Below are 24,399 nucleotides of genomic sequence, written 5' to 3'. Positions count from 1 at the left end.
AAATATATTGTTCAATGGTCTGAACTTTTCCAGATCTACAGTTTAACATATCTCCTATCTATAGAAACTTAAAAACCCATGACAAATCAACGAGTCCATTTTCACCTAACAGTAACATTTGTTTCTACATTCGAGATTAACAAGTTTGCAGGGATAAGATGGCCGCGGATGGAACAGGACAGGGCTAATTGGAGATAAATGGAGAGGCCTTTGTCCTGCAGTGGGCTTGGTCAGGCTGATGATGATGAACACTGGGTGGAATGGGAAATAATAGGTGTAAAATAGAGCAAAATATTTTTCTTAGTCTTTCCAGCTTTGTGCACGAGAACAACACATGGTTTGGTGGAGTTAGTCTCGACATATTACACATAAAGGCTTGTGTTGTTCTGTCAGTAAGAAGTTGTAAGGGGTGGGCGCCCGATGCCAAGACTGCATAAAATGCAGTCGTGATGCATATCTGAGGTCTGCATGATTACCATTCTCCCACGACGGGCTTCACGAAGCGCAGTTTGTTACTTAATTTACTTTCCCACGCCTTTTCCCGTGAGCTATCGGCGTGCGACCTGCGTCGTCAAGATGTGCACTGCATGTTCCCCATCCTCCCTCGTGTTGTGTTGCGCGTGATTTAACCCTTTGGTTGGCCGTGCGGCATGCGATCGCCTAAGCCCGCCACGCGCGTTCGTAGTCGCTTTCTGCGCGCGGCTTCGCGGGCCCGGTTTCGGGTGCTGCGGCGGGGCTATGGGTTGCACCGAGGTCTGGGGATTAGTGCAGTGTTATGTAATGCAGCTTACTGAGTAACAAACAATTGTGCTCTAAAATAACTGCGCCTTCCTTCCTTCGGAGCCAAGAGCGCAGGTGCACGCTGGCTATGCCTTCAGCTTGCTCTGGTCCGAACGCGTGTTATGTGGGCGAAGTGCCACTTAACACATCGTTATTGAGTGGCAAACCCCACAAAGTGCACCTATTAACTATGAAGCAACAAAGAAGGTTCGGTAGGGACCTTATTTCAGCACGTATGCACATGTAAGCACTGTTCCCTGTATGGGAGGAGTGGTTCGTTTGTTTCTACGTAGAGACTATTTACGGGGGGTGTTGTGCATGCGCCAATTGAAAAACGCAAACGTAGGTTTTGTACTGGATCCAGAATTTTTAAGTACGATGGTCTCGCTGACACATACAGGATGCATCCATAATCTAAGAGCATACTACGCAGCGATAAATATGTATAAGGCATCCTATTGAACACTCATTGTTTCCATGAGACCATGTTGAGTATGTTCCGCGATAGGGACACTTTCTTTTTGAGGGTGTTCGTGTGAGATACGAATGAGTTTTTCCTCAAAAGTTATTCCAGAAATTTTTCAGTTTTTGTTCAGTGCGGTCGGTACGTAAAAAAAGAAAATAGAGGCCTATGGATCCGGTCATCGTTCAACAAAGTGCAGTCAGGACAGCCTTCACATTATGAAGGACTAACGCTGGCTTTTTAAAGATTTGAACTTTAGACGCCAGCGTATTAGGTATCAGATGTTCACAACTGGGCATAGCTAACCAAACTTCCTTCGAATCGACCCGCCTCAGAAAACATAAGCGCTGATCATTGAACACTCATATTTGAGACTTTTAGCAGAGCGTGCCAGCGGCCAGCGGAGCGGAGCGGACGAGAGGGGATGCCGCTGCGCATGCGCAGAACGCTCAGGCGGCCATACGGCGCTGCGCGCTCGGCCGCTCGTCTGGTTATAGTGCCTAGAATATACTGGCTAGTGTGTCGACCGCGGCCTCGCGGGTGGCACCGGGAGCGATGAATGCCGGCGGCCGCCGCGAGGAGCGCTGCAGAGCCGGTGGGTGCGGGCCGCTGCGCTCCTACGCGCTCGCTCTGCAACTGCTGCAAGGGGCCTGCTCAATTTTTTGCTTTCAGTAAGGTGTAACAGACCACAGCTTTCAGCTGTCACGGATGCATCTGACTACAAGTTTCAGGGTTTGTTTTGAGTATTTGACAAAAAGCGAAGTATTTAACGGTTGTATCTTGCGAAAGCTTGTACGAAGTTCGGCGCGCAACCGAGCTTCAAACATCCCCAGGTATAACGTATAAGATATAACGTTCTAAGTTACATAGGAAACGTTACTTTCACATTCTAAACAAACGTTGTTTTAATATAATCTTCTAAATTTTATTATAATGTTAGAGTCGCAACTATAAAACAACATTGCAAATATATTTCGAGCACGGATTTCCAGACAGTTTCTCACTGTTCTTAGTGTAAAGATGTTTTTCAACTAACAGTACCTTGTAACCACATCTCTTAGATAGTACTCGCCATAGACTACATGAAGAGCCCCATTATTTTGTCACAAAACTTTAGTTATTACCCATTCTTCACTGTCACTCATGGGACATCCCGCAGTAGCGAGTATATAAGCTCGGCGGCATGATATCCGTTTGGAGGTGAGTGAATACGAGTTGCTGTGCTGTAGTGCAGTGGAGAAGGTGTCGCTCTTGTTGTTGTTTCTTGCAAAGGGTTGTAAGTTGTGTGCCGTCACCACTGGCAGGCCTGCATGCTTGTGCGGGGCTGCTTCACCATTTTCGAGAAAGTTCCATTTATGTTGTTTACATGTTTCATGAATGTTTGGGGAAGGTTATTCGAACATTGATATGTAACATTTCAAAAACATTAGAAAAAAAAGGACCATAAGGACATTGAAATAACATTTGAGCGTAATAAAAATGTAACATTATCGCAATGTTTCGGTGCTACCTGGGTCCGTGCTCACAAAGGAAACACGGGATTTGTATTCTAGCGACGATTGCATAATGGTCTCTTTTTTGATACAAAAACAACTTGAAATGCTGCAGTTATATTGGTTTGCATTTATGCGTTCTCTCTGTGTATTCTACGTTTGCTAACAAGTAAACACATTAAGTTTTATTCATATCTTGTCTGTATGTGAACAACGCAGGCAACAAAGTTGCGCAACACTCGTTTTTATTTACACGGAACAAGAAACGCAGGGAATTGGCAGAATTGCATGGTGACTGGGGGCATATACTGGCAGCGGCGCTGTTGAAGCATCTTTTGCGGTTTAAGCAACTTTTGGTAATTGACGGTCCCTGTGCACCATCATTTTGCGATCCAGCGGCGCTTGCTATAGCTGTTTCACGACCAAAACGTGTGGAGCACTTTTCAATCACAGGAGCTCCGTTGTCGGCACCAGATCCTTCCGCGTCCACCAATTCAGCACTCTCAACAGCTAAACACAACTCGGAGGCTTCCGACGGGGCCCGCCTCTGGTGCTTAAATTTGCTGGAGGCTCTTGCTCGCACAAATTTCAATTTTTTCTCTTCGCTGGCACTTAAGGCACAAGGTGTTTCGGATAATCCGTAAATATTGTAGGTACGGCGTCGGGTTCCAAACGCGGTTTATCGGGGTGGAGCTCACTCCGTTTACGGTGACACTGAACGTGCGCTCGTTACAGGTGCTCTCAAAATGTTTCTCGTAAACCACAGCAGTTGGCGTCAATCTTCTGTCTTTCCTTTTGATGTTTCTCTCCCATTCTGCAAGAGATGGTGCAGTAAACATAGAAATGCGCTCTTTGTTCGAGCGGTAACCGCTTTTGCACAGCGGCACAAAGCAAGTCTTTTCCTTGCCCTGCCGCTTTGGCTTCGACATCTTTCTGGGGCGTTTATAGACATGCAAAGGAAAACCACAATCCGGGACTCACTCCATGAATTGACAACAGTGTAAACGACACGCTGAACGGCATGCTGAACGACACGGTTAACACACACGCACGGATACACGATCGCACACAACGCTCGCACAGAACCCCGATGCAATCCGAACGAAACTGCTAGGAGTACGGAACGGCTCGCATGTGCGAGGACCTACGCAGAACAACAAACGCCGTACCTCGCTGCACAGAAAAGACGTGCACAAGCGGGTTAAATCACGCACGTGTAGACCAACCGCTTGCTGCCTTCCGAAGCAGGAAAGGTGCGCTGGCCGCGTCGTCTGCTGCGGCAGCACCCTCCCGACAAGCAGCGCCCTCTCTCGCCGTCGGTGGGCATTCATTGCAAACGGCGCCACCCTCTCCCATAGCGCAGCGCGGGCGGTCGTCACACTAGCCAGTATATTCTAGGCACTATAGTCTGGTCATCCCAGCGGAGAGCGCCCAGCGAGCGAGCGGGACTTTGGTTTGACTTGATCATCACAGTTCCAAACGTTTTTTTTTTGTTTCTAACACAACCTACTTACTATTAGATTATATAAACCACTAATGTTAAAGATTATACTAGAAACACTAATACTGTCTTTATTCAGCAATTTTAGTATAATAAAAGCAAGCATGAAATGGGCTTGGGCAGGGAATGTAATGCGAAGTCAAGATAACCACTCGTCCTTAAGTGTAACGGAGATGATTCTAAGAGAAGGCAAGCGTAGCAGGGGGCGGCAGAAAGTTCGGTGGGCTCATGAGGTTAAGAAGTTTGCGGGGATACGGTGGCCACAAGAGGACAGGGTTAATTGGAGAGACACGGGAGAGGCCTCTGCCCTGCAGTGGACGTAGTCAGGCTGATGATGATTAGTATTCGTTTCAGCTCAGCTCCGCTTTTCGCCAGTGGTTGGGGCAGCACAGCGCTCGGCTCTAGGGTGCCCGGATGTCCGCTTGTCTCCGCGCTGGCCATCGAGGCACCGTACTCTGTTCTACTACACTCATTCGGGTGTTTTAGACGCGGCGATAAAACTTTATTTGAGCTATATTCTGCTGGCGCTCCGCTGGGCGCCTCCCAGCGGAGCAGAACGTAAATCTGCTCAACTAAAAGTCTATTTTCCTTCGCTTACGACAATTCTGATCCAGCAAACTAAACGGACCGCGTGCCGCGTTGTGCCCGCTAAACGGACGTGCCCGCTAACGTCAGTTTGCTTGCATGCGCATGTGCACATGAACTTCGTACAAAAGTCCTGTACGGTTTTGTGCACGGTACGGCTGTGTAATACGATTAGAAGCTTTAGTACAGAGCAAGATGTGCAATATGTGCAAGCGTGCTAATGAGTGAACGTACAGGTGCCTGAAGAAAGTTTAGAACACAGACGTTAGTGAAAAAAAAATAGAATATCCTTTTCCGCGGCTAAACCGGTGACAGCGATTGCTCTAGCACGGGGAGCGAAATTAGTTTTTTTTTTCTGCTTCTGCTTCTAGCAAACTTATGGGCCATTGTCAGAGCTCTTCCATCTGATACACTTTATTTTGCTGTAACTTTATCCATTCGGTTCCCAGCAGCTGCACAGTCTGCGTCATTCTTGTGTGGAGTGCTCCAGCGGAACACTGTCCAGCACAGAAAGCGGCACCTCATCCAGCTGCTAAGTTCGAGAGGCAACGCTTGCGTGGAGGTATACAGCCACATTGACCTACAAGCCAGAAGGACCAAGCACACTGCCCGGAAATCATAGGCTGTTGTCTAATTTCAGTGTTATTGTCTGGTTCGCACTGCTTGAGCACTGTGCGCTAAAGTGACGTAGACCGTACCGTCTTTGCCACAAGTAACAAGGCTGCATGGCTGACTTCACTCGTGTAGCAGAGCCTTTACGGCTTCACTAAATATGGAAGGGTCTTGGAAGGCAAGGTCAAGGGCTGCCTTTCATCTACGGAGCGGTGGCATAAGTGCTCCATGCACCATCCAGAAGAAAACCGTGCAGCCTGGTTATTTTTGACAAAGACTGTAGATTCATGCACGCACAACACTCAAATATTGTGAGGTTGCTACAGCGCAGCTATTTGTTCGAATCTAATGCATTACGAGAAAAAACAAAAAACTTTCGCTGACCTCTTTAACAGCCGGACCTCTTTAACCTTGGGACGCCTGCTTAGCGGTTAGCATCTCCCAGGGCCTGACAGCAAAACCCAGAAAACGGCCGCAGATTTCTGAACAAAGACTGGTAGCGGACGTGAAGATGCATGTTTAGAAGCATTCCACTGCGGCAGCTGTCCCGTTGAGTATTACAGCGCGATTTGAAACGGAGACAAAGGACGACAGACGCGGACGAGCGCTGCCTTGGTCCCAGTTTCAAACCGTATAATACGCAATGGATTACCGACTCGCCCAAGCTTGTTTTAGCCTTCCTACCTAAGGCTAATGGCTCTTGGCAGTTTTCGCTACCAAGAGGGGGCTCCTCAATTGACCAAAGATGGCGGCGTTGCCGGGGACTGCGACTAGAGTGATTCTAGGTAGTATCGCGCTTGTTTTGATATTTCACGATGAACTCGCGCCTGTTTGTCGATGGTGGCAACAACGTGCGAGCCAAACAATCTCTCTTCCGGAGGGTGCCAAAGGAATAAACGTGGGACAAGGAAAAGTCGCTCTCCGGCATTTCAAACGAACGGCAGCTTGACATCCAAGCGATAGCGGTGGACGCGTGCTTGGAGATAATTTAAAACTTATGGCACAGGCGATGAAGACTCTTCTACAACAGGTGAAAGACAAATCCGGAAGGTAAGGTAGACAAGACCCAGATATTGTCAATTTGTCATGCTCACACCGAACAATTCCGGACAAGCGCATTTTTACGACGGGAAGTTGTTTATGAGCGCAATTTTTTCGCATATCGTAAGAGTGCTTCTTAAAAACCAATACATCCGCAGACCTCTTCTCGGGACTCTTGTACTTTTATGTATTATGAAAAACGCACTTTCTTGTTTTTGTATGGCAGACTGAACTTCTGTCTGCGAGCGCAGGTCAAACTTTAAAAGTAAGATTTTGCTACGCCTGAGAAGAATAGGCCATTACGATCAATATGTTCTTAATGTTCCTAACAGCATCCCACAATATTCCACCGTTCTCTCACAATTAAAAGTGATATGCAAAAAAGCAGGACTTGGCTCCGAAGAAAGCAAGCTAGATATGTTTCCCAGTCCCTGTCATTCGAGTTTTAACTGATAAAGCTGCGCCCTTTTGTACTTTATTTAAATTTTATGAGCCATGTACTACTTTAAATATGAATACAGATTAATAATCCTGAGTATAGGTGAGACGCGAGGACAATAAGGCTGCTTTTCCAGCGCACTGTCTTCTCGGAGCAATCAATCGCGCCATGCGCACTCAGTTCGTGCGTAAGGCATGCAGTGAATGTAAGGTCTCCGACGATTCGTTTCGTTCTATTCTATTGTATTCTTACCATTCACCTGTCTATGTGACTCATCCCAGCGAGACCGAGGGCATCGGTTAAAGTGAAAAAATAATACTCAGAACGAAATAAAATTGAAAGAAAAATATTTATCACCATAGTCCCACTTGCTGTGGATAACAAAGCATCGTATCACCATAAACGCATGCCGGAACAAGGCCTGCAATTACAGAAATAGTCAAGTGAAAAAAAAAAAACACTACACGCGCTTGAAATGTGCCCCTTGTCACGAGTGCTCATCGATACTTCATAACAAACAACACCACGTATTTGCACAGGCTTTTTTTATAGTCCAGGCGCGTGATCTTTTTACAAATACAGGTTGATAAGAACTGCGCTGCCATGGTTCTGCAAGCGTTGCACTACAGCGTGGAAACATTGTTTCCATGCTCTGTGTTGCCGGTAGCAGAAAACTCACGCAACGACGGCTTTTCTAGCTCGTTAGGTGTATTTCCGGTATAGGTACATTCGATAGGGAAGCAAGGTATATTTTTACAGCAGAACTCTGGCAACGGCTTTAACTTATGCCTCATGGCACTGCTCTAAAAAAAAAAAAACCGACGTTGTTCCGCGCGCGCCGATTTTTATTCGACTAGTTCGCCGCTGCGCCGCAGCAAGGCGTAGATTTCGTGAAAATCAACACACGACCAAGTGCCTAGCCCATTTAATATCTTTTATACTGGGACCGCTGCCATAGTACCTCTTATTCCATCAAAGTGGATAACAAAGATCAGACTGGCGCATGCCTCTAGAGCGCCGCAGGGCTTCCTACCCGACTTCCATCGCTCCCTTAATTTCGAGTCGTCGTGTTTTTATTATTGCTTTTGCATCACGTGCATCAAAAGACCACGCGCATGCTCATCGAAAGCCAAGTTTTCCTATACATATAATTTGTTTCATGCTCATGTTCGTCCTGTTTTTTCTCAAGTCTTCCTGTTGTGCGCTGTTTACATGCATGACCAGCTGGCCCTACGTTACACGCTATTGAACTCCATTCCAAGCTTCAAGCTCCTTTCTTCGCATATCACTGGTTGACAAGAATGTAAAACGGCTCGAAAGTTGAAGACAAACTACGATCACACGAGAGACAGACGGTCGCCAACTGAATATCGTTGTGAAAGCAAGCCAGCTTAAACACAGAAAGGCGTTCGCATCCACACAGTATACCCAACTTTTGAAAGCGGTAAAGCGACAGTGATGACGTGGACAGGTGGACCACAAAGAAGCAAGGAAACCTTATGCGACAGCAGCAGCGAGTACGATGCAAGAAAATTTTGAAAAAAAAAAAGCCGATTCGAGCTGGTGCTGCCTCGTTTTTGCGGGTCCCGCGTCACTTTCTCCAGTAGGAAAAAGGTGGCCAATTCAATGGCCAAAAACAGCACCCCTGTTTCACATGGACAGCTCTGTAGTTCTCCTAAGTGTTGATTTTATTTTATTTTGTTATTTTATTCAGAATACTGCTAGTCTCAAGGTAGGTGCTCAGGAAGGGAGGGCTTACATAACTAAACATACAATAGCAGTTGTGGGATTGGCTCAAGTCACTTTAGAGCACTATGTGGAGCAGCCAAAACTGCTCTTTTTTGAGCAGAAAAATGAGCGTTCATGCAGGTGTGTGCACGAGTTTGCATTATATCTGAACATCCAGTCCACCCGCGCAGACCACACCAAAATATCTTTCTAAGGGAGAAGGCTGCATGGAGTAAAAAAAAAAAAAAACTCTTGGAGCCCACGTGAGCGGCGCTGCGTATGCGTGCGTCTGTGCGAATAGTGTGAATGCGCTTGCTTGCGTGCTGCCGTACGCCTGCGGGCTCGCGTGTGCGTGTGCACAGTCGCTACTACACGACCGACACGTTGGAGGTTACAGGTTTCAAAGCGCTATGCCAGGGGAACCGAGCGTTGCGAGACGGCTGCCTAATCACAGTAAGCCTCTGGCCTCAAAAAGACACGGCAGTGAAACTTAAGGCTGTCCTGCTGCATAATGTCCACTACAAAACCAACTTTTTGACCTGGCTCCGGAGCTTTTATTTGTTCTTCATCGACGCTTGCTTGCTGTAATAGAATTTAAGCATGTTGGCCTGAAAAAGTACATATTAGCGGCCCATGCCTCTGGCTAAATGAAAGCGAACAAGCCGAGCCAAGCAGACAGCTTCGCTATGCCTACGAGTAAATCAGCAAGTTTGGTTTAGTTTACTTAGTTTAGTTTATTGGGGTTTAACGTCCCAAAGCGACTGAGGCTATGAGAGACGCCGCAGTGAAGGGCTCCGGAAATTTCGACCACCTGGGGTTCTGTAACGTGCACTGACATCGCACAGTACACGGGCCTCTAGAATTTCGCCTCCATCGAAATTCAGCCGCCGCGGCCGGGATCGAACCCGCGTCTTTCGGGTCAGCAGCCGAGCGCCGTAACCACTGAGCCACCGCGGCGGGGCATCAGCAAGTTTGTCCATCAATGTTTGTCTAACGTCCCAAATAACGTTAGGAGAAGGAAAAGAAACTGTGGAGGCCCTTTCCTCGTGAAGGACACACATTCAAACGCGCACAAGGCGCCTTTGCCTAGGAAGATAAGTCGCAGAATGCAGTCATTGCAAAGGGGAGACAAATCGAGCCTTCCGAAGTGGTAGGTAAGGATAATATTATGGAACAAGGTGCCCCTAGTATGATATTCCGCAAGGAAACCCTTTCCACAAACTCGTTCCCCTCTCTCATCTCAAGTGAGCCGTCGCTTTCTGCCGATACCGCTCTGATAATACGTTGGCGATTTTGTCCATACGCGACCAAACAAGCTGTCATCATTGCATGCACAGCGCCCATGCGATTACGGCCGATTGTGTTGAGCTATGCGGTTCGCTACAATATCTCAATGAGGATGCAATACAGAAAGCGAAATCAACGCAGATGTACAGTTTAATCGGATAGTGCTAAAATATTTATTTTCGTTACGTAGCATCCCGAGCACCCAACTGTGGGAAAAAAAAAAAAATGTTAGGTATTCTCTGTGGCAGGCATAATAGAAAGCAGCACCGAATATGCCATGAGGCGCTTGCATGTCGCATAACACAGCCATCCTTGGCGATCACCTTTGTCGCGCCTTTGCAGGCCGCAGCTGCTGGAATTCTACACCCAGCGACACTTATTACGCCAATACTAGCGCGCAGCCCTCAGCGTCGAAGTACGTGGAGAGAATGCCTGGCACCGAGGCGCCACTAGACCCCAGACACAGCATTAGCTCACAACGGGCACTCACCTAAGAATACGTTCAAGAAGAACGTGCGCACCGGCACGTCGAAGGCGAAGAACCAGAGCAGGAATGTGAGACCGCCGATCCAGACTGCGCTGTGCGCGGACATCTCAAAGGCAGCCAGCATGTGCCTGTACTGGGCCAGCGGCGCCTTCTCGTGGGCAGCCAGGAACAAGTGAGATGAGAGGACCTCGTCCACGCCGCGAAGAACGAGAAGGACGGGGTTGCGCTTCCATCCGGGAGGAGGAAGCTCCTTGGACTCGCCGCCATCCGAGCGAAGCTCGTGGCCAGACCCCGCGGAAGCGCTGGTTGCCAGAAAAGGAAAAATAGGGGAGGCATGGTTAAACGGATAACATACAAAAAGTTCCAGGGGGCGTTCGTTTTGGTGCGAAAACACTGTTCCGATGGGTGAACCCTGAGCTAGATCTTGGGATGTTTATATGCTTGCGGTGTTTGTGGGTTCGTGCCAAGCGGAAGTGTTAAATAAAAATAAAATCGAACAAATGTCCACGACTGGGATTCGAACCCGTGGCGGCGCGAACAGATCAGCTTCGCTGGCCACTGTGCGAGAGCAGTATGCTATCGCCGCAGTTTTTTTCTTTATTTCACGGAAGTACGCCCACCCTGACAGGCTTCAAGTCCGACTTGAACAGGTCGCATCCCGCAACCCGTCATACATAATCAAACCAGCATCCTGCTCTCAATTTGTCCGCACATCAAAACTCCGGGAGGTACACGCATGCATCGAGTAAAGGGAGCCGGGCAGGAGGTCGATCCTGCGCAGCATATGCCCCCTGCACCATAGCACACTGCTCTCTGAGCAGAGACTTCGATGAACGTGGCGGCTGAGCATAGCGATCTGTCATGAGGCTCTTCCATAAGCTAAACACTCCCATGAGCACTAAAAGATAATATGGAACCTTAAAACCTTCCATTGTAGGCAGAAATATTATAGTATAGGGCGTAATCTCAACGTCTTTCTTGAGAATCCGTTGAAGAATGCGGTGCGGCGGCTCGGAGACCCGAGAGTTCGCGGCGGCAGCGTTTCCACCGACCGAGCCCTCGGGCGCTAGCGGGCGAGCACTCGCGGCGCCACAGCGTCGGCGTCAAAAAAAAAAAAAAAAACACCAAAAAGCGCAACAAGCGCACGTAGGCACCTACACTGACTCTGCATGGCCGCCATCTTGGAGGAGAAAAAAATTAACGCACAACTAAAAAGAAGCCCTAGGCTTCGACTCTCGATTCGGTGACCTTGGAAACGCAAAAAAGTAAAACACAACCAAAAAGGCAGCCACGCACACCGCAACTTCTTTCCTGCTAATGGTCAGCTCAAGACTTCGGCAGTATCGGGGTCGACCTTGAGTCGCCTCCGCTTTCGCAATGCAAGGGGTTTGTCTAAATAACTGAAAAAAGCGTGCATGCATTCTTGCTCTTCCCGAGACACAGACAAAGAAACGCGGACGCATCAGTTTTATACAAACAAAAGTAATTTACAGGCTGCCGCCACTTCTGTGACACTCATATATGACCAGTGGGCGCAAACAGAATAGGCAGGTGAGCACTTAATCTTCTGTTAAACACGGCTAGGAGGAAGGGATGGTTTGCTGTCTTAAAAAAGGAAAACCTTGAAACAAGCTGATGAATGAACATGCGCTGAAGACCAGCTGCCCCAGCCTCCAGAGGGAGAAACAAATTGTCTTGACGCATATCCGACCACGCCTAGTATTAAACTGCAACACACTCTGTGCATTACACATCTTCTTAATCCACTAATATTAATACTACTATCAAAATAATATTCGCGGCGCTTGTAGCTATGTGGTGGTGTAGTGACAGATGTGCACTGCATGCGTTGGCGTGGACAGCGTTGTGGCAGAAACACGGCACTAGAGCAATACTCTCTGGCGTTGACAACATTGCTGCAGGCCGCCGACGTAGTACGTTGGGTAAATTGGCATTGACGATGAAAAAGTTTAAGACGCGCACAATTGTCTCCCTGGGTCAGTGGCCACCTTAATCGCGCTTTCAGGTACGCGGCGGTGGTGTCGACCAGCAAAAAAAAAAAAAAGCTGCGCTTTCGCACCTTATAATATCTCGTGCTTAGCAATACTAAACCACTCGCAATTTTTTGTTTTTGCTTTGAGAGAGGCCTACAAGACTAATGATCACGAAAAATAGCTCAAAATGCCTGTGTGTGCGCAGCGGTAATAATTCACAACAAATGATTTTGTACCGGTAGTTTGGGTCTCGGTCGGCGCCAGCGTTGAAGTGCACTACCTTGACGTCACCGACAACCGGCCAACCTGGACTACCACAACACTGATATGACGTCGGCATAGCCAGCAAGCGGCGGTTATTCCTGTGAACAAACACTGGCTCCGGTGACGTTACAGTAAATGGGGCAAGAGCACCTTGATGTGTCTCGATGCGATTGGAAATGTCGAGCGGCTCCGCGGACGACATTCAAAAGATTAGATTACCTTCTAGTCAACGCCTGCGACTGAAACTGGCTAGAAGGCATCTCGTTCTGTCTTTGAAACAAATTATGTCATTTGTTTTCATCGAAATTTTGTGTCTGTGCTCCTCTTAAAGTCAATTTTGCGTGTACAGTCAGGCAGGAATGCAACGCGAACATGTTTATGCCATACTTTTCCACTTTGCAGCGAGACATTCCTTTAGAGCCGGTTTATAAACACATACTTCGGTAGACATTTTGGCCTCAAACATGAATCAGGCTAGTTGCGCACTGCAGCTGAAAGTACACAGGTACAAGATTTTGTTTTGCTGACAGGCGCTGTTAGTGTTTCATTCCGGCCTGATTATAGACATTGCGGATGAACAGGCTAGTTGCACACTGCAGCTGAAAGTACACAGGTACAAGATTTTGTTTTGCTGACAGGCGCTGTTAGTGTTTCATTCCGGCCTGATTATAGACATTGCGGATGAACAGTTTCTCCCTACAGTGGTATGTGACAAAACCAAAAGGAGCACGCCTTGGCCTTGGAACTATTTACACATTGCTTTATTAAGATTGGGATGTAGAGCATGTAACCATGCACAGAAAAGGTTTCGGAACAAGCCACGAGAAGCTCAACTTCTTGGTTGCCTAGAAGCGTGGCTTCGCATTGATGGGGCCATTATAGGCAGGTCGCGATGAGGAGTAGAGAGCACAGCCCATACTGTCCATTTCTGCATGCTTTTACTGACAACCAGCTAAGCTTTTACATGGTTTCCGCGTTCCGCAAACGTTTGGAGGGCCCTTGCACGTGCTCGTTTCGCCTTCTGATAAGGTTTCTCATGGAAAGGCACTGTCTTGATTTTGCTATAGGACAGGCGATATTGCAGTTGGAACAGAATAGCGTGTTCTGTTTACGTATGCCCGCACCTGGACGTTATGTTAGCGCCCCAAAACGGACATGTAGAATGAGCGCAAGCCGGCTCGTGACCAAACCATGGAGGAAGCGAGCGGAAGTTTACGAGGGCGCCGTAACACTCTTTTTCAAAAAGTGTTAACAGGAACCAGAAAAAGGACATGCCCTCGGTGCCGAGTTACTACAGATTGTGGATCGAAGCGACTCACGGCTATGCGAGGGAAGCCGTAGTGGAGGACTCCGGATTAATTTAGACAACCCGATGTTCTTTAACGCGCGCTGGCAACGCACAACATAACGGCGTTTTTGCAGTTCGCCTCCATCGAAATACAGCCTCCGGATACGGATTTCATCCAGTCAACTTGGGATCACAGGCCGAACGGCAGAGCGAGTGAGCAATCACGTCGGTATACGCAACATCACGAGGACAGGAGCGACTGCTAAATAAACACGGCGCTTCAGTCAGCAGATTGCATGCTATAGATAGAGCACGCTCGAAAGGTAACACCATGCACGTCGTGCTCTGTTCCAAAGAAGCCGCATCGGCGCCAGCTCGCCCCGGCACAACAAACTGAAGCGTTCTGTTCCCACGCATTCGGCGGACGTGCGAACAATGGTGTACGTGGACCTCAGGACGGTTACCCGAGAGTCCTGCAAAACACGTGCTCCTCAGACAAAGCACGCGTGCTCTTTCCTTCTCTTCTTTCGCTCGAGAAGCGGCGCGCAACGCCTCACACGCCGGCCCGCCGGGGCTCACTTTACAGACCACGCGGTAAAAGCGCAGCAGTCAAACCGCATGGACATCTACTCCCGAGGTGCTTCCACTGCATGCGTCCGACAAAACAAAAGACACTCAGCCTCCCCGCTGTCCCAGCGCAAGCGGGAACAGGCAGTGCTGCTAGAGCGTACCCTCAAGGCCGAAAAACGACAGCAGTTTATACTTCGGCCGATCAGGCAAGGCAGCAAAGTTTCAACGTTCGGTTTGGCGCATTTCTTCAAAACCCCGTTCCCAGCAATTAACGATCCGTTGTTCAAGTGGGAAAAAAACACGCGCTCTACAACCGTCGTGTTTTACGCTTCCGAGGTTACAACTCGGCCTCCTCCTGATTCTCACACATTGTTGCAACAGCTGCGCCCGGCGGTCGACCGCAGGCGCTCGCGGGGGAAACACCTGCCGAGCTTCGTCCCATTCAGCTGCCTGGCGCACGAAGCCGACGTAGCGCGGGGATACATATTTCGCGTGGCCCGCGAATGTTGAAATTAAATGGTAACACGCAAGTGACGGCGCACGGTATAAGCCGCACGAACTGCAATGAGCGAAGTCGGTCGTCTTATGAGAGCCTCGCTTAATAACGGGCATATCGAGAGTTGCCTGCAAGAAGATTCCGTTCTGCCGTCCTTCGGAATAATAAAAAAGAAATCCCGGTCAAAAGGCGCACCCGAAGCTTCGGAGGGCGTCAGACAGCGAGGGTAGTAAGGGCACTGTGCAATGCCGCTCCCGTGCAGCCTGCAGACGGAGGAACGTAGCCTCAAGGTCACGAAGGCCCGCTAGGAACACTGAGGCGGCATATTTCTCAGCAGCTGTTTTTTTTTCTTTTCCGTTCCGGCTAACCTCAAGTTCGAGAATCCAAGGAAACGTACACGACGCAAAAGTGCCAGTCGTGGTCGTGACTGACGCAGTGACACGTCGTGCACTGTGTTCGCCCTGAGGAAAAAAAAAAAGAAAAGCAACGCGTGTCTTCTGCAGTCACCCCTCTACTTCACGAATAAACGCCTCTCACGGACTGCGGCCGCTCACGCCACCAGCGTTTCGCCTTTTCAATTTTCGCGCTTAACCTTTTGGCACGCCATTTTTTGTTGCCATCGAAATTAAATATTTTTCGGCCTAGATAGTATGTTTAGGCCTTAAGAAAGGCAACTTGATAATTTTCCAGCGCAAAATAGGTTTGGTTTGGTTTATGGGGTTTAACGTCCCAAAGCGACTAAGGCTATGAGAGACGCCGTAGTGGAGGGCTCCGGAAATTTCGACCACCTGGGGTTCTTTAACGTGCACTGACATCGCACAGTACACGGGCCTCTAGAATTTCTCCTCCAAAGAAATTCTAGCCGCCGTGGCCGGGATCGAACCCGCGTCTTTCGGGACAGCAGCCGAGCACCATAGCCACTGAGCCACCGCGGCGGCTCCAGCGCAAAATACTAGTGGCTGATTTTTTTATTTGCGGGGATGTGCAAAATTTCGCAGAAAATCATTACTGATCAGAATAGCAACATCAAACGCCATGACTGACCAAGCATACACCCGAAGGATCGTGGAAATAATTAAATTTATATCTCGAAGGTGCACATTACATTTTAAATTGCGAAAAAAAAATGATCTTGCTGTTGGCAGCAAAATGTCAGCACAAAAATGGCGGCCGACGTGCGACCCCGCTCAAAGTGTAGCGAAATATTTACTGCGTCTGCTATATTCTATAGATGACCAGCTTGATTGCGAGGTGAATGATGCGAAATTCACCTGAAAGAAAGAAATCGCTGCTAGGTGCAGCCCACGAGGAATACTCTGCCAGTTCGCTTTGTACACAATTGCGTACACAGGGTGTCAAAGGGTTAAATCAGAGCGCAGGGCTTGTTCCCTGCACTACTTACTGATTCCAGCCCGTACCACGCACCAGAGACTCGTACCATCGGAGTTTCGCAAGAGAAGTCACCGTTGGCACCGCCAACAATGGCTGGCATGTTTAGACTGCAGTACTACAAGGGTGGAACAAATCTATCTCCGCTGGCGAGAGGGCTTTGTGCTATACATACTAGAAAAGTAATGCGCTTCTGGGTAAGAAGACATTCCACACTTTCATCACGAAATGTCAGGAAGTTACAACCCAGGAAGAGAGCAGGAATGAACGACCGCCCTTCATGTGCGTGCGCGCATAAACTACGGACATGAGGGTTCTCGCCAGTAAGACGCTGAAGTAAAGGGTAAGCATTCGGTTCGTTTTTGAAGAAGGGGGCAAGTCCAGCACGCTCTGACAGGAGATGTCATTACATGTCCCATCTCCCTAACATACTGCCCCTCAAGTACTCCAAGTTGGTAGTTGCATGCGGCACCGGCTACGTCGCCACTCTTTTTCCAGTGTGCCGCAGCACGCCTTGCTCGCCGCAACGGGCTCCTTGGCGTGGAAGGGCGTGAGGGGCCAGTTTCATGGTTGCTTTTTCATTCGCGCTGGCAGACGCATTTCCTTGGCCGCAATAAGGATGCCACCGTAATCGATTACTCATCACTGCGCTGGAGTGCGCGTACTGAGGATACACAAACTTAGCAGCTGCATTTCTTCAAATGCAGCGCTGCTATCCGTCAGACACAGCGTCACACGATACCCAAATAGCCCCTGTGTTGACCCAGGCCGGATCGATGAAACCACGAGTACAACTCGGCGCAAAATCCGCTTTGTCAGCCATCCAAAAGTGAAAAGAGGACCACAAGACGAATTGCTAGCCTACCCAGAGGTGTTGCCTCTTCTGTCGATCGGGTAAGCACCCCTTTTTGTAATAGTTTCATTTTATATCTATGTACCACTCCTCTCAATAATGCCCTGTGGGCCATGAGGGTGTCGGAAATAAATAAATAAATAAATCCCCTTAAGCTCTAAACTCCGTTCAGTCCTTCCACGGCAGCGGCGCCTCGAAGGCAGCCGCGATTAGCCCAGGAGGCCGCGTCGCCCACCGTTCCCCGCCTTTTGTGTTCTCCCTCCCTTGGGGCCGCTCCGCGCTCGAGGCTACGTTTCTTCGTTCGGAAAGGGAGTTGCCGCCCGCAAGCGCTCACTAATCGACCCGGTCTTCCTGGCGGGGGGGTAGTCTCCTACGGGAGCAGTGTTTACCCTGCTACTGATTTATCAGTAGATCTACTGATTTTTGAAAAATTTTACCGATTCAGTGATAACCTCATCAAATCTGCTGATTTTTGCTTTTTCCCTACTACAAGGGAACAAAAACTACTACTTTTTCGTTCTACAGAGTATGTCTTTCTAACTTTTCTTATTTGTAAGGTGACACATAGTGATGGTGATACTGATGGCCAGGTTGCATCAGCCACTGCCGGTTCAACGGCTCACTCTACCATGTGTGGCGCACGAACACAGCTTAGCACGAAGTCAAGTGTAGGATCCCGTCTTAACCTGATCCTGAAGCGACAGGCACTTCGAAGTGGGCTCCGCCGAGTCTTACCGCTTGGATCAGTGCTAGAGTCGGGTTTCGGCGTGGCAGCGCTAAGCGTCGATTGCAAGAAGAGTGAACGCTTTTGCAGTGTTGTATTTATCGGCGTCGGACAAGGTTCACTACGCCTGTGCGCCAGTGTGCGAGGCCCGGGGGACGACTGGCAGCAAGCAGCGTGCTTTGGCGGTTCTAGGTGGCTTTCTGTCATGAAACCCGGCGTACACAAATTGCAGCCCGGAATGCAGTAGCTGGCCATGAGCCCTCGGCAGCCAAAAAAAAAAAAGAAAGATATACGCTAGCTAGCGCAGCTGCCGGATTCGTGGCATAAGGTTTCGCTTTCAACCGGCGCATTGTAAGCAGAGCCGTGAACGCGCGTGATCGTGAGCAGAGTGCGGCGAGTGCGGCGCCGAGATGCAAAAAGAAATGCGAAGGCAAAGCAGAGGAAGAGAGGTGCCTGAACTTTCGGTTTCGCGGGGGGGGGGGGGGGGGGGGGTACTGCCAGTTACGGTGTGATTCAAACGGTGCAGCAGCCTTGTTCATTTTGCTCCGTGTGTTCGTACTCCTGTGCGGTTCGGTTTTTGCAGTGTTAGGGAAGTTCGGACTTTCGAGCGGCTACATTAGGATCGAAAGTATCGGTCGGTCTCTGCTGCAACTTTATCTGCTTAGAAAGTATTCCAGAAGGACTCATAATGAGCAGCGACGACAGCGGCCCTGGTCCAAGTGCAGCTGGCCCGAAGGCGAAAAAAAATACCAGCAGGAGTACAAGCCCGCTTGGGAACGAGAGAAACGTTTTGAAGGATGGCTCCAGAGGAGCAAGAAAGGTAATTCCTACGCATATTGCAAAGCATGTGACATGCATTTGATTGCTGGGAAGACGCTACTGGAAAGGCACATGAGAACTGTGAAGCATGAGGAGAACAAGAAAAAACTCTTGTCAGCCCACATTAACAAGCATGCCATCAGTGAGCCGTGGATTGGCACAAAACGTTCAAGTAAAAGAAGCTGAGATTAAGCTGACCTTGTTTGTTACGGAGCAAAACCTGCCGTTCACCATCATGGACCACTTGCCAAAGCTTGTGCAACGAATTTGCCCAGATTCCGAGATCGCCAAACAAATTACTTGCGGTAGAACCAAAACGACGGCGATAACCAAGGTGGTTACAGGTGAAGAGAGCAAGTGTCAGCTTTGGGAGCTTCTCCGCCGGAAAAAGTTCTCGGTGATGATCGACGAGTCGACAGACATAAGCTCTTCTAAACACCTCTGTGTTGTGGCCAGGGTCTTCGGAAGCGATAAAGTCACCGATGCCTTCTTTGACCTCATTCCTGTCGAGGATGCCTCAGCAGACGGCCTATACAAAGCCCTCAAAGGTGTGTTTGAGAAAGCTGAGGTGCCCTATAAAGACAACCTGGTTGGCTTTGCTGCGGATGTTGCGAGCGTCATGATGAGGGTCAACCGCTCAATGATGACATTGCTTAAAAAGGATGCCCCTAGCTTGTTTATCCTCAAGTGCTTGTGCCACTCTTTCCACCTGTGCGCATCCTATGCCTGTGCTAAGCTTCCTCGGGTAGTGGAGGGTCTATTGAGAGATGTGTACAGCTATTTCAACTGCAGCCCAAAGAGGATGGACATGTTCAGGAAGTTTCAGCATCTGCTTGAACTGAAGCCACACAAGCTACTCCATCCGAGCCAAACGAGGTGGCTGTCATTACTTGCGGCAGTAGAGCGTTTGCTTGAGCAGTATGATGCTCTTGTTGCATACTTTGCCACTGCTCTTGCTGAAGACAGACTCCTGGCTTCAGAAACCATCCTCACAAGGTTTCGTGATCCACTCAACAAGTTGTTCCTGCAGTTTCTTACCTTTGTCTTGCCCGTGTTTAACGTACTTAACAAGCAAATGCAGAGCGAGGAACCGCAGTTTCACAGGCTTCTGAAAAGTGCCACAACTGCGCTACAAACGATAATGGAATGCTACCTCGAAAAATCTTGCACAAGGGGGATCGATCTGATTAAAGTTGAATACAACAATCCAAGGAACTTTTTTCCTCTAGATATGTACGTTGGAGGCCAGGCGACCGCTTTTCTCTCGTCCAAAGACTGCACGGCTACATCAGAGCAGAGGAAGTTCTTTCGACAGCGTTGCCTCGACTTCTACATCGAAAGCGTGGAGCAGATTCTAAAGCGTGTGCCCTCCCGAGATCCTTCTTTGGCGAACTTAGAGCTTCTAGACCCCATTGTTGTCAGGACTGGATCGGCTCCATCAATTGCCCCCCTAGCAGGAGCTTTCCCGCATGTGGTTGCTGAGGGGTCCTTGCAGACCTTGTGTAAGGTCGTCGCTTGCACCCGCTTGTACGCGTTTCTTTTGCTTGTGTTTTTTTATACAGTTACGCCCCGAGCCGCTTCGCCGGGATGCCGGGCGTCCCGGGCGGGGAGGAAACTTGTCTTTTGTATGCTGTTTCGAGTTCTGTTTCGTACAGCGGTACCCCCGAGCCGTGTCGGCGGGGTGCCGCGTGCCTTCGGGGGCGGAACTTTTGTTTGTCTGTTGTTTGTCGTACGGAGCGGGCCCCCTGGACGGACCGCGCGTTCATCACCCGCATTTTGAGATGTTTGTTTCCGCGGGTGAACTCGCACTTTGCGTGGAGTGAGCATTGAGTGTGCAACTGGTTTAGTTGGGTCTCGTTCTAGCACCGACATGTAAGGCGCCGTGTGTCCCCGTAGACGGCGCCGCTTCGCGCATGTGCGGGGCTCCGGACGCCTTCGACAGACCACACCCCGCACATCTGTTAGGTGCCTGGGTTTGCGTTGTTTTTCTTTGCCGTATGTCGCAGCCTTTGGTCGTTAATTTGCGCTTCTCCGCGGGGATGGGTATCCTAACCTTGCGGACCAAGGCCCAGACGCGCCGGCGCCCCAGCCCCGTCCGCGGTGCATGGATTCCCCGAAACCGGGGGTAGCGTCCTTGGTAATATGAGAGCGCTGACCGAATACATGTTTTTGTAGAAGCCCAGCCACGGCCGCGAGCTCTGAGCGGGCGGCAGTTGAGGTCGGAGCTGGGTAGGAGACGGACTTCCTCCCGCATGCTCGCTTAGGACGACGGATTGTCTTAAGTCCAGGGGCGGCCCAGCTCAGTTATTCTTTTCAATGCTGCTGTCATCATTATAACTGTACTGTACCTTTTTGTTGCAATCAAGTGTTAATTAAAAGTGTTCTCAGTTAATCCGGAGGAATCGAGAGGTTCTTTGGGCGAAGCAAGGAAACGGGACCTACTAAGAAGAAAGAAGAAACAGCAAGCAACAACGAGTGAAGAAGAGAGAAGGAAAGAAAGAACAAAACCGAACAACACCATTAATTGTTTTACTCCTTGGATACTGAATGGTGGATCCTCAGGAACGCAGACATAAGCATAACAGAAGAAGCAACGTTGCATGAGTTCTGGGGCTCGGTAATCCGAATGACACACAGTGACGGAACTTCGGCATTCCCAGCACTCAAGGAGTTCGTGTCGGCCATGCTCTGTTTGCCACATTCAAGTGCAGCGGTTGAGAGGGTATTTTCTGCTGTTAACATGCTAAAAACCAAGCAAAGAAACAAACTTGCAACGGACACTGTATGTGCCGTGCTGCATACCAAGCGCCTCATTGCCTCTTCATCGTGCTTCCAGTTCAGTGTAGAGAAGCCACTGCTCAACAGGATGGAAACATGGCGCAAGAACCTCCAAGATGAAGGCGACGAATAGTTTCCGCACTGATTTTCTGAACTTAATCATTAACTGTATTGTGTGGTATTCGGTGTCAGTGAACTGATTAAGAAATCTCTACAAGTCCCTGCATGTGGTCATTATCTTTTCGATGTTCACTTCGTATTTTATTACCAGTGTATGAGATAACAGTTATTCGGTAAGACAAATAAAAAAAGTTTTCTTTCACTGGAGATACGAATGTAGTGAACTATTGACTGAGGTACCGTGGTTCCCGTCGGGTGAGCTATGCTGCGCGGCGCCGGCGGTAGGGAGTTCCATGGCGGGGCACATGATGTCGCAACAATCGCTACTTTCTCTACCCCGTTGCTTTTGTTATTATGATAGCGACACTTGTATTTTACCACCGTATGACACCGTACTAAAGAAATAACTCTTACCGCGTAGAGAAAACACGCCCAAACAAGTGACTGCAACATATATGAAAATCTACTGATTTCTGCTGATTTTTAGCATCAAAATCTGCTACTACTTTTGTGAACGCTGTGGCAACACTGTACGGGAGACTTTTCGTAGCATGCGCAGTGCGCAACACGCTAGCCCTGTCGCCGGTGTCATGGTTTTTTTTTTATTGCGAAAGCAATACTGCTTGCACTTTTCTGCCATCGATGGTTGTGGCGCCTCCTTACACAGCGGCGCGTCACGTGACCGTGTGACGTCACGACAGACCGAGAGACGGGGCCCCAGCTCGCGCCATCGATGGCGGAGGTACAGCCTTATTACACGCCAGCTGCGCCGCTGCCGAGAGAGGGCGCTCGTTAGAGCGGGATAAAACGGGAGGGGGGGGGGGGGGGGGCTGCAGCTGCGCTCTTCTCAGTGCGCTATGTCGGATGATGTGTACAAGGCGAGGCTGGAACGATCTGCTGCGGCCAAGCGACGGCGACGCGCCGAAGAAACAGACTAAGAACGGCTAGCTAAACAACGTGCGTGTGCAGCAGCCTAGCGAGCACGCCGGTCAACATCGCTTGATGCGGGTGCATCTACAAGTGCAGGGCCAAGTTTAATGAATGGTGTTTATCTTTCCTCATTATCTTTCAACTCTTCTATCTGCACGTGGCAGCGGTGGTGGCTCGGCTGGAGCCAGTAGGCAGGCCCGTGCACTTTCGTTTTCATCCTTCTCTCAGTCGCAACCAACCAACCAACCGTCGGCGCAGAGCGGCGGTAGACACGGCGGATGCGGGTTGAAGAAACGGATGAAGTTGCTTTCGCAATTTTCGGGCTTAACCAAGCTGAGCCCCTGCCAATTTTTATTTTTGAGTAGGCAATGTCATTTCTCGAAAAAGATTCCATTTAAATTGTCGATGCGGCTGCTGGATCCGATTCGGTCTGAAAGAAATGCGGTGTGCCAAGTTCCTCCAAGGCCTCACGCGCTCGGAATGGTTTCACGGCTTATCTCTCCTGTCGCTAGTTTGGCTATTCTGTTTACGTGGACCCGATCGTCATCGCTGTTTCAACGTATATCGCAATAACACAGCGAGCTTGCTGCGAGCCGTGTTTTCGTTGAATTTGTAAGCTATCTCACGTCGCTATTTCGGCATCGTGGTCACCGCACTGTGGGGAACGCCGTGCTCCGAGGATGCTTCGTAACCTCTCAGTCGGCTTTGCAGCGCGTTGCATAGAATGTGGACGTTCAAATCAGAACGCAGGGTCATCTTATCAGGTGCACGCATGCTAATGAGCGGAATCAACTAAAATCTTTACTTTCCGTTCTTCTCGCTCATGGGAAGCGAAAATGTATCTTTCTAAAAGCTTGCTGGCTAATCCGTGCTATGCCTCGAATGCCTACTGCAAATACACTCGATCAAAGGGTACCACTCTCATAAATGGTCCATGTATTCTGCGATGTCATGGCCCGCGCTTGTAAATACAAGAGTGCTCTATTTTTGCAGGTGACCTTAGGCCTGTATTAGTGAAGGATCACACCGATTTTCATGTACGACGACACTAGCCGTTTGCGGTATGTATGCTTAGGGCGGCAGAAAGTTGGGTGGGCGGATGAGATTAAAAAGTTTGCGGGGATACGTTGGCCGCAGCTGGCAAAGGACAGGGTTAACTGGAGAGACATGGGAGAGGCCTTTGCCCTGCAGTGGGCGTAGTCAGGCTGATCATGATGAGGGCCACGTCACGAAGCCAGACGTCCTAAAGGGCAGAGTAAGCTAGCACAGCTGAAGTCCACGGGTAGATTGAGAGGTGAATTAAGAGACGAACGTACGGAAAGGAGCGAACACGGGGAAAGCAGACATCGGGAAATCGGACAAGTTTTAATTTGCCATGCATTAAAAATACAGAGCACACGATGCAAACCAGCCCTCAGTGTTCAAAAATATTTAATTGCGCAAATGACACAAAACATAAAGTCCGCTTATGAACAATAATAAACGCGCTTGGAAGGTGCAGCGGAGAAAAGAACATATATTTGGTTTTCGTTACACGAATACCACTGACAACCTTCGCGCCCGTCCACTCCTGTCAACTCCCTCGCGTCACTCACGCCTCCCCAGCTTCCCCACCGTACACACCTCACCGACAATTTTTTAAACATTTCGAGAGATGGCGCTGGATGCTCAAAAATAAAATAAACCAACGAAAGAGACCGGAGCCACGTGGTGCGCACTGCCTAGTGCCCGAAAACTGTCTCTCCGTCTTCTGCGCGG

The 24,399-nt window shown here is 49.3% G+C and overlaps 1 protein-coding gene across 2 annotated transcripts in view; it reads right to left on the bottom strand.

Moving 5' to 3' along the window:
- The window catches only part of LOC149355042 (polyisoprenoid diphosphate/phosphate phosphohydrolase PLPP6-like), a 56,774-nt gene that overhangs the window by 5,607 nt on the left and 26,768 nt on the right, over positions 1-24,399 (bottom strand). For both annotated transcript variants that reach the window (XM_089583602.1, XM_089583601.1), the window contains exon 2: positions 10,420-10,718. In XM_089583602.1, the coding sequence (XP_089439728.1) occupies positions 10,420-10,718 (299 nt within the window). The remainder of the gene's footprint in view (positions 1-10,419; positions 10,719-24,399) is intronic.

The sequence above is a fragment of the Amblyomma mixtum genome, chromosome 3 (genome assembly GCF_055824585.1).
Source record: "Amblyomma mixtum isolate Tamu chromosome 3, ASM5582458v1, whole genome shotgun sequence".
In the NCBI taxonomy this organism is placed as follows: Eukaryota; Metazoa; Arthropoda; class Arachnida; order Ixodida; family Ixodidae; genus Amblyomma; species Amblyomma mixtum.
This window is presented reverse-complemented; position numbering and strand designations above follow the sequence as displayed.